Below are 10,811 nucleotides of genomic sequence, written 5' to 3' on the forward strand. Positions count from 1 at the left end.
CTAAAGCCCTCGATTAAGCCCGGGAACCTTATCACGAGGATAAGTACCGGTCTGGAAATGGATCGAACTAGCTCGTAGTTCCCCGAATTGATCCCCGCTCCCCTAGCTGGTTACATATTGTACAGTGAGTATGACAAGTAGAGACCAGATACGCTAATTGCTGAGCCGGCACTAATAAGATGCCGGACTTCGCTCCCCGTAGTCTTGTCTTTTCTATTTTCTTTCCCTTCCTTTCTCTTCCTCTTCTTCCTCTTTCCTTTCCTTCCTTCCCTAATTCTATCCGCCCGTCCGCCAGTCCCCACTTCCATCTGCACTGTTCACACGCTTTCTATTTATCTCTGCCATCCTTCCTTGGCCCAACCCTTCGATATCGCTGTTTGCATTGTTGTACAGCATCTTAAAATCATCCTTTTGCACTTTTAGCTGCACCTTTCACTCCAGTTTTCTACACTACGGTATCACCCTTATCTTATCGATAAGCACCCTCACATTCAAGCTAAACAAAAAGGAAAAAAAAAAAAAAAGGAACGAAAGGCTTGACTATTAGTCAAGCCATACGAAAAACACGTGATGGCTCCCCCGTCAATGAATCTACCGAGCTATCCGGATGCAGGCGTTCACACCGTTACCGATACATCCGCTGTTGAGTCTCCCAGCGCGCTTACCTGTGCCGGAGTTCCGGCGAGGAGGTTGAAGAGTGGAGCTTTTAATGGGGGGGTTGCGGCGGCGACTGGTTCGGAGTTTTTTAAATCTAAGGTCTGTCTTGATCACTGTGTTCGGAGGTGGGATGGAGCGGGCCGGGAAGAGGCTGACTGGGGGCTATGGTAGCTGTTGTGGAAACCTTTGGCAAAGAAGTGGGATCGTGAGTCCCTGTTGAGGAATAGGGGACGAGAGGTAGAGTAGGAGGCTAATTGGGACTGGGGGGGCGCATTAGATCGTCTGAGTCAAGAAAGCAAGTCTCGTAAAGGTTCTAGCTTGAAAGATGCCGCAAAGTATCTCGCGAAGCCAGGTACGCCACCTTCCCCTCTACCTTGCTTTCCTGGTCCCCCGCCATGGTAGATGAAATGACAGCTACGACTCACAGTGCAATAATGCGGTTATAGGGCTTATCTCTCTTGGTGGGGGGCTTCCGTCGAGTGACTACTTCCCGTTCGAGCATATTGAGGTTAGAGTTCCCACCGTCGGCCAGTTCTCCGAAGAGGAGACCAGGATTACTGGGCAGAATCTCAAGATTGGCAAACACGATGTGACGGAGGGGAAGTCCGCCTTCGATCTTGCGATTGCGCTTAACTATGGGCAGGGAACGGGCTCCGCCCAGATGTTGAGGTTCGTTACGGAGCATACGGAGGTGAGGGTCCTCTTTGTGTTCTCTTTTTTGGTGTTGTGTGGGGCTGATGGATAGAATGCGGTGGGATGGGTAGATCGTTCACAACCCGCCGTATCAGGATTGGCAATGTATTGTCGATGTGGGGAGTACCTCTGGACTGGAAATGCTGTATCGCATGTTTTGTGAGCGTGGGGACTACGTGATTTCGGAAGAGTACACTTTTGCTACAGCCGTTGAGACTGCTGCACCGCTAGGCGTCAAGTTCCTTGGTGTTAAGATTGATAGTGAAGGGCTTCTACCGGGGGACCTCGACCAACTGCTAGAGAATTGGGATGAGAAGGCCCGCGGGGGGCGGAAGCCATTCGTATTGTACACCGTCCCGTCAGGCCAGAATCCCACAGGCTCAACCCAAGGCAGATCGCGCCGCGAGGAGATCTACAAAGTCGCTCAAAAGCACGACCTACTTATCATCGAAGATGAGCCCTACTATTTCCTGCAGATGCAGCCCTACACGGGCCCCAATACACCCCCAACCCCGCTCCCAGCAACCCACGAGGAATTCCTCAATTCACTTGTCCCCTCGCTCCTAAGAATGGACATAGACGGCCGTGTGATCCGCATGGACTCCTTCTCGAAGGTAATATCCCCAGGAGCCAGGTTTGGTTGGATAACGGCCACATCTCAAATTTGCGAACGCTTCGTCCGTCACTGCGAAGTCTCAACGCAGAATCCCTCAGGATTCTCACAGGTCGTTATCCACCGCCTGCTAGACGAGCACTGGGGCCACACCGGCTACCTAGACTGGCTAATCTTCATTCGCAAAGAGTACACCCAACGCCGAGACATCATCCTCCAAGCCTGCGAGAAGTACCTGCCCAAGGAGCTCGCAAGCTGGAACCCGCCAGCAGCTGGGATGTTCCACTGGATCAAGATTGCAGTGGAGAAGCATCCAGAGTTTGGAAAAAGGGAGATTATTGAGATCGAAAATGATATCTTCCAGGCTAGCGTTAACGAATGCGTCCTTATGTCCCCGGGCAGCTGGTTCGCTGCGGAAAGGGACGTTAAGCATACCGGGCTGTTTTTTAGGGCCACTTTTGCGGCTGAGGCGGTTTGTCGACCATTGCACTTTTAGGTGGTGAGGGGAATTTTTTTGCTAATATTACTGGTTTTAGGGACCGGACATGACCGAGGCGATTCGTAGGTTCTCAATTGCACTCAAGAAGGTGTTTAAGTGGGAGGAGGGTAAGTATAGTATATAAGCGTGTGAGCGCGATCAAATCCCTGCATCATAGCAGGAGTATGCATGTCTAGGCCGCTATCCCAAAGGGTACCCTTTTTTTTTTTGAAGGGTAAATACCGTATTTGTACATCGACCTTTGTGGTTTCGGCAAAGCCTACATAGTAGTGCTTAGAGCAAATCCCTATGATAGCCGCACCAACTATCACTGATAAGTTCCACGATTTCTAACGTCCCGATACTCTATTCGTATGTGTCCGGTAGCTAATCACATCGCCGAACACCCGAGTCCCTGCCGTCTATATTGCGCCCCACTGCGCTTAATTCCGGGGCCCGTATGATATCATACGACTACCGTAAGCCAGTCAAGCCACACTACTACAATGCCACATTGCCACAATACCATATCTAAGCAAGAGATATCGTAGAATGTGCCGCCCTGCGAGTGAGGTTGAGCAAAGTCACACATTAAGGTAAGTTAGAAGAAAAAAGAAAAAAGAAAACACAAAGTAGAGAAATGTGAAATGAAAATAAGAAGGATGTAGAATACAAAGAAGGAATATCGTACTTGTACTCGGGTACAAGGGTAAGTCGGGCGCGGTCGCACAAAGGACTGAGCCTTTGAGACATTATTAACTAAGCAGAAATAAAATGTGAAGTGCCTGAAGGAAATGAGTATACCACCATATAAACAACTATACCTGACTACTATATAAGTGACACAATCACTCACTCAACACCTCCTCTCCCTGCTACCAAGAGAAAGAAAAAAGAAAAAAAAAAATGAAGATGAAGAGAACTTGTAAACCACTACCGCCAGGTAAAAGGCATTTGGAGACTACGCAAGATAACCGGATCAAGGTCATCTCGCTACGGGATAGTGTTGGCTGGAACTGGTCACGCATAAGAGCTGAGCTTAATATCAATCGTCGGACTTGTCAAAAGGTGAGTGGCAAGGATTTTCTACTGCAATTTAGTACTAAGAGAAGTCTAGATCTGTAAACGTGTGAAGAAATACCGTACCCTCTTAAATCAGAAATGGTGTGGCCAGCCTCCTATTTTCGATGAAGCAGAAATTGTCTGGCTTGTCGCCTTTGTAACATGAGATGCTTCAACTGGGTGTCTATCATGGGATGCAATTGTGTTGGAGATGAATTACGCCTGTTCACCAAGGACTGTTAAGAATGTGATAGAGAAACTGGGGTATCACAAACGAATACCACTACGGAAATTCAATATCTGGTCAGCTAATAAGCCCAAACACATTGAATGGTACCAAGAAAGACTCAACTGAACCTATGAGGAGTGGAGATGAGTTTTATGGACCGATGAATCGACCTTTTCAACAACATGATTTGGCCATGGCCTGTAAGTTATTCACCTGCCAGAGGAAGAGTTCCACATTAACTGCATCAATGAGAACTTTCAGCAGGACTGAGGCTCAACCATGGCTTGGAGTGGGTTTTGCAGTGCTCTAAAGTCTGAGTTGGTATTTATACCTGATAAGGTTAAAATAGACTCTGCTTTGTATGTGGAGAACATCATGGAGTCCTATCTGGTACCTTTCTGGCAACAGTGCTGTGAGGAGTATGGATAGGTCCGGGTGATAGAAAATGGACCCCCTGGTCATGAAAAATATGCCAGGGTATATACAGATTTGAATGAGGTAGATACTATTCAATAGTCAGCATAATCACCAGATTTGAATTTAATAGAGACCTTATGGATAGATATGGAAGCAGAATTGGGGGAGATATGGGGCCCAGTTGGCAATATACTACTTCAGGAGCACTTGAGGTGTAATGATCTACCTTCTGATAGTTAGTTCTTGGCGATGGAAAATGATACTTTTCTTCTCCTCTTCTTCTTAGCCTTCTGATAGTACTAGGTCTCTGCCTACGTTCCCGATAGTACAAGACTGTTGTCTTCTATGGGGAACGCCTATCATAAGCTTTCTCTAACTCTTCCTTGTTAAGAGTATTCTTGTCGTTATAGCAATACAGGTTGTGATAACGATAAAGAGCATAAAGGTGTTTTGTATTCGTTAGAGTAATAAATAGGAAAAGTACTTAGAAGTGAGTTTAATTTTATTTAAACTCATACTGCTAACACTGGCATATGACAAGCCCCCACCGGCACAGAGATACTACTAACTGGTTTACCACTAATCCCAAGCTAACTAAGTCTACGGCCCCTCACCTACAATTGCCGAGTTAGGCCTACATGAAGACTAATTACAAAACTATCAAACAACCCAGTGCCCACTCCAGTTCAAGTCCATAGCCCCTCTGGTATGAAGCCAACCAGCACTAAGCATAGCCAAAGCTGAGCAAAAGACCAACCCAACCAGGTTCCTTATCCAACAAACATAAAAATACTACCTCCCAATCTAAATACCGTCCCGCGAAACTTCTATTACAGTAGAAAATCTATAAAAGTAAACTAAACCTACAGGCGATACAATGGCAGAGAGGAGTCAACCAACATGTCCACCTCTCATGCCTGCATACCAGGCCATCGATCCTATGAATCCACTTTGCCAGTTGCCTCCAAAGAGCGTACTGGTAAGGAGAACCTATACCTGCTGCCTATTCCCCAAACAAAATAACACAAACAAAGGAAATACATAAAGATAGTAACAGACTAAAAAGGTCAGTCTGGCCTATCTCCTACCTGTCGTATCTTGCATCCTCCCGCCCTACCCAGTACTAAGCTAAAAAAGCTAAACAGATCCCACAAAATCCAGTACGCAAGACCCAAACAAGTCAAACCAGGTGGTCGCAATCCACTATCCGCACAGGTAGCCATCAGCCAGCTGGTCCATCAGGAAGTTTTGCAGCACTCAGAAGCTTCACCTAATAGTCCAAGCCAGACTGGAAATACTTAATTAGACCTCGCCCAACATGAGGCAGGCCTGACCGGTGCTTACAGATGTCTCTCCTCCCCCAATCAGCCCCCCTCAAGTCCCACACACCAGATGCCATGCAGCCCATCTAGCCCCCTCAGCTCCATAGACAGAACAACTATCTGACAGCCACAGGACAGCCTATACCGAGTGCTATCAAGCTACCACTAGTCTTGACCATACTAACTGAGCCCCAACCCATAACAACCTGTAGCTAAGAGGAGCCTACCAGCTATAGCCAGAAGCTACAATGGAGGTAGCATCAACACTTGAAGGTACCAGCACTAGCCACATCATCCAACCTAGCCGAACCAAAGTCTAACTGAGCTGGGAAAAGGTAAGCGGAGGTAGCTGAAGCCAGCCCCACAGGTCTGGCAACAGGCCCTGACCAAATGATGGGAAAGAGAAATTCTCAACCAATGCAACAGGAAGGAAGAGAGCGAGTGAATAGAAGCAGACAAACAGAAGATAGGTCCCACTTATAGTAGGTAAAGCCACCAACCACAATCTACAATCAAACCACCTAAATACACAGACAACACGAGTGTTCAGCAGCTAATTGTCCCATACCACCCCAGGCAGTAATGAAAAACCACACCACGGTGTAAGATTTTTCAGGGTCAAAGTCATTCCCACCGAGGTAAGAAGGAGATACCTGACTGAATCACCGTATATGCCGCAAGAACAAAAACTCCAAAGGAATGGTGATAAATAACATCATAGGATTCTGACCGTAAAAATATAACGTAATGAGAATAGGCCCAGCAGGGACTGCTCTGCTACCTGAGAAGTAATGTAGCTGGCACGACGAGTTGAGAACACGGGACAGTCATCAAGCGAACCCGCAGGCATTTTGTATCGTGAGAACTATGGACTCTATTAAACCCAACAAGAAACTTGAGCTGGCTCAAAGAATGACAGGGGTGATCCCCTTAAACACAATGTTCAATTCTCTCAATTGAACACAAAACCTGTCAGTAGATGATAGAGAGGAAACTGAAGATATTTTACAGAAGGAGGCTCACAAGTGAGCGTAATGAAGAGCTCAAAGTACCAGCATCATAAGATAACTAGCAGACAACAAAATGGTGCAAACAAGTCATCTGCAACGCAACTACCAATATAGACAGACTTAATACCAAGAATTCCAGGAACTACTGAGTGAACTCAGATATCTCCCCCAGAATCCAAGGTATTAAAGCCTATCGTGGACATGAAAAAACCACTACAGAGGCAGAGCGAAGGCTGGAGTAGGAAAAGTACTTAGAATTCAATCTAATTTTATTTAAACTCGTACCACCAACACTGGCATATGATGAGCCCCCGCTGGCACAGGGATACCACTAACCAGTATACTACTCAACCTAAGCTAATCAAGTTTATGGTCCCGCACCTACCATTCTCGAGTCATGCCCATACGAGAATCAATCATAAGACCATCAAACAACCCAGTGCCCTCCCCAGTCTAAGTCTGTAGCCTCTCTGGTATGAAGCCAACCAGCACTAAGCGTAGCCAAAGCTGAGCAAAAGACCAACCTGACCAGGTTCCTTGTCCAACAAATATAAAGACACTACCACCGGGTCTGAATACCATTCCACAAAGCCTCCTCCACAATAGAAACCCGCCCGAGTACCCACACTCAATGATCTCGGGACTCCCTGCTGACTACCTCGGTACCCATACCAATCTCTAAACAAAAGAAGCACCCAAAATCCAAGTGCATAGGCCTGAGGGAAATCTGACTTACACAGCGAGGGCTCCCTAGCCAAGCAGGTACGAAGCATCATCGAGAGTCTGGGGGGGCACCAAAGTAGCAGTACAATTCAAAAACCTTGGCGGAAGCATCCAGACTAATGTAGTCTCTGAGCCGTTGATACATGGCCAAATGTACCTAAGAATTTAAGTCCTCCTCCAACTCCTCAACTCTCTCTGTAGGCGGTAAACCTGCCACAGACTCTACAGCAGCCGGTTGGCAATAGTGAACTGGTGAAGGCGATGACCCTTCTGAGTCGGGGATAAGTGATACAGGTGAGGTCTGGTCTTGCTTGACCCGATGTGTAACCGGTACGGGTACTCGGTTATTGGTTTTGTTTTATGTTTTGTTTTAAGTATCGCTTTGATACTTGGTTTGTTTTAAGTATCGTTTGATACTTGGTTTTGTTTTATGTTTTGTTTTAAGTATCGCTTCGATACTTATTTAGTTTCACCAAAGTGTATCGATTGATACCTTTGATTAGTTTTGCTCATGCTAGACATAAACAGATTTGTGAATTTAAAGACCGCCTGTTTCTACGATAGAAAAGGCGGACTTTGACAGACAGTATTTCAATGTAACGTGTTCGCAAGGTGCTAATCACGTTATCGGTAATAGATACGATAGTTGGCAGGTGGCCAGCTCTTCCAGAGAGGAGGTGAGAGCTGAGAACTAAAGGAGGCTTTGAGGGTGTACTGGGGAACAAAGAAGTAACCGTTCAACCAAGTATATTGAAATACTGTTTGTCGAAGTCTGCCTTTTCTATCGTAGAAACAGGCGGTCTTTAAATACACAAATCTGTTCATGTCTAGCATGAACAAAACTAATCAAAGGTATCAAGCGATACACTTTGGTAAAACTTCTTAAGTATCAAAGCGATACTTAAAACAAAACATAAAACAAAAACCAAGTATCAAGCGATACTTAAAACAAACCAAGTATCAAAGCGATACTTGAAACAAAACATAAAACAAAACCAAGTATCAAGCGATACTTAAAACAAACCAAGTATCAAAGCGATACTTGAAACAAAACATAAAACAAAACCAAGTATCAAGCGATATTTAAAACAACCCAAGTATCAAAGCGATACTTGAAACAAAACATAAAACAAAACTAATAACCGAGTACCCGTACCAGTTACATTCAATATACTTGGTTGGACGGTTACTTCTTTGTTCCTCAGTACACCTGGAAGCCTCCTGAAGTTCTCAGCTCTCGCCTCCTCTCTAGAAGAGCAGGCCTCCTGCCAACTATCGTATTCATTACCGATAACGTGATTAGTACCTAGCGAACACGTTACATTTTTTTAACCTCAGCAAGTGGTTAAGAACCTGTCCCCAGATTTAGTCCTGATCAACCTATCGATATCCACCTCAGAACGCTAGCGGAGAGAAGCGGCAGAATCCCCGCATATTCGGCTTCGTCTCAAATCCAACATAGAGTCTTTGACGACTAGGAGTGGAAAGCAGATCCCACGACAAGACCTCACAAGAAAGAAAAAATCCCGGCTCTCTGCTAAAGAGCCGGAAGAACTCGCAAACATGGAAGATACACAACCACCAGGAGAATTTCCTTCTACCCCAGCAAAGAAGCCTTCCTTTGAACCTCCAATCGACCCCAAATCCAGTGGCGAATCAGATATAGCTAGTACCGGAGGAGGACCTTCAGGAGGAGGACCTTCTGGAGGAGGAAAATCTCGTGCTCAAGAAGAGGAAGTACCCACAGCATTTGAACCTCCTAAGTTTAAACTCCACCTCCCAGCAAAGTTTACATGCGAAGGAAAAGACCTCAAACCCAAAGCTTTTGATCAATGGGCGACAGAACTCTCACACTATCTTCTCCTACAAGGGAAAGATGTGGAAGACCCTACAACCGGACTTTACATTGGATCATTCTGTGAAGGAAAGGCAACCGACGCATACCACCAATGCTATAAGGATTACAGCAGAAACGTGAGATTAAGAGGATCTACAGTCCTCGACTATCTGAAAGAACGATTCCAATCCTTTATCACCAACGACCTCTTATACAACAAATTCAACCAGCTCCAGCAAGCTAATGGAATGCATATCAAGAGGATTACTGATGTAGCCATGGATCTATTGATGTATAAGGACCGAATAAAGAAAGGAAGCATTTCCAAATACATTCTTAAGTGACGATTTTATGATACCATGCATCCTACCCTTCGACAAGAGGTAGAACCACTCGAGGAAGACGATGACGATATTGCAGTAATAATTGCAAGAGCAGAGTGGAAGGACATCAGTCTCCATGAAACCAAGACATACAAAACACAGACATTCTCTAGTAGGAATAGCCACCCATGACACAAACCTTCCGGCAATTCTGAAGATAATACCTCACGAGTTTTCAGAAAGAAAACCAAATCCTCCAGAGAATCAAGACGCCAGAAAGGAGAATGTTTTGAATGTGGAAAAACAGGATACATGGCAAGGAACTGCCCTTCGAAGAAAGGGAAAGGAAAGGCAATTAAGCAAGAGGCATCGGCCAACAATATTGAGAGCGATAGTGATGATGCCCAACTCAGCGAATATTATGAGATCCATATTGGATACATCGATGTGGAATGCAACAGTGTCCAACCTCTGGCTACATTCAAGGCACACACCGTCCTGGAAGGCACTATTCTCATCAACGGTAAGAAGGCTTGAGTCCTATTTGACACTGGCGCAATCGGAAGAGACATGATCAGCAACGCCTTTGTCTCTGTCCATGGACTTCAAACTTGAGACCTTAACCAACCCATACCAGTCAATATGGCGGCTAAGGGATCACGATCCACAAGCCATAAAACCCGCAGTGCAACTATCCGACTTAGTTCTGCCATCCTGCCTCCCCAGGAAATGTTAGTCAGAAACCTAGCCAAATACGATGCCCTGATAGGGATGCCATTCCTGAACCGCCATAAAGCTATAATCAGGTGTGGGGACTCAACCATTGATTTTCCAGATCGGAAGGTCAGAGTCTCATGCAAACCAACAAGCGGAAAGTACCGAGCCGCAGTCTGTGAAGCAACTGCCCAACGCCTATTGGATGAATACTCTGATATTTTTCCTGATCAAATTCCCGAAGAACTACAGCCTATGAGAGAAGTGAACCATCACATCCATCTCCAAGACGCCTCTAATCTTAAGAACCAACCCACCTATTCTATCCCTAACGCATACAAAGGTCAACTATGTGACTGGATCAACCAACAACAAAGAAGAGGAGTCATCTACCAAGCAGAAGCACCAGGTGCCATACCTATATTTGTCCAACCCAAAGTAGATGGAAAGAGATTCTGCCCCCTTGTTGACCTCAAACTATGGAATGAAAACACAGTTATGGACAGTTCTGCTATCCCAAACCAAACCCAGATCCTGAATGCGGTTGGACGGGCTAGATTCCAAAGCAAGACTGACCTAAGCGATGCCTATTTCCAAACAAGGCTAGATCCAGAATCCGAACGCTACAACAGTTTCAAAACACCCTTCGGAAGTTTCATTAGCCAAGTTATGTTACCAGGTGATATGAATGCATCTGCCACCTTTATGCGAATTATGGAGAACCTCCTAAGCG

General features: G+C 45.6%; 2 protein-coding genes; both read left to right on the forward strand.

Annotated features, from left to right (window-relative positions):
• Positions 1-179: 179 nt before the first annotated feature.
• Positions 180-540, forward strand: GSTUM_00008804001 (uncharacterized protein; the record flags this gene model as incomplete). Its single annotated transcript, XM_002840282.1, has 3 exons — positions 180-206; positions 296-455; positions 509-540. 3 exons carry the CDS (start codon positions 180-182, stop codon positions 538-540), a joined length of 219 nt encoding a protein of 72 aa, XP_002840328.1.
• Positions 541-570: 30 nt separating this feature from the next.
• GSTUM_00008805001 (uncharacterized protein) lies at positions 571-2,769 on the forward strand (the record flags this gene model as incomplete). XM_002840283.2 has 7 exons in its annotated part: positions 571-756; positions 829-862; positions 935-1,009; positions 1,104-1,348; positions 1,422-2,435; positions 2,500-2,569; positions 2,626-2,769. The coding sequence occupies 7 exons, from the start codon at positions 571-573 to the stop codon at positions 2,727-2,729; spliced, it is 1,728 nt and encodes a 575-aa protein (XP_002840329.1). The 3' UTR covers positions 2,730-2,769.
• Positions 2,770-10,811: the final 8,042 nt, after the last annotated feature.

Source organism: Tuber melanosporum, assembly GCF_000151645.1.
Source record: "Tuber melanosporum whole genome shotgun sequence assembly, scaffold_5, strain Mel28".
NCBI lineage: Eukaryota > Fungi > Ascomycota > Pezizomycetes > Pezizales > Tuberaceae > Tuber > Tuber melanosporum.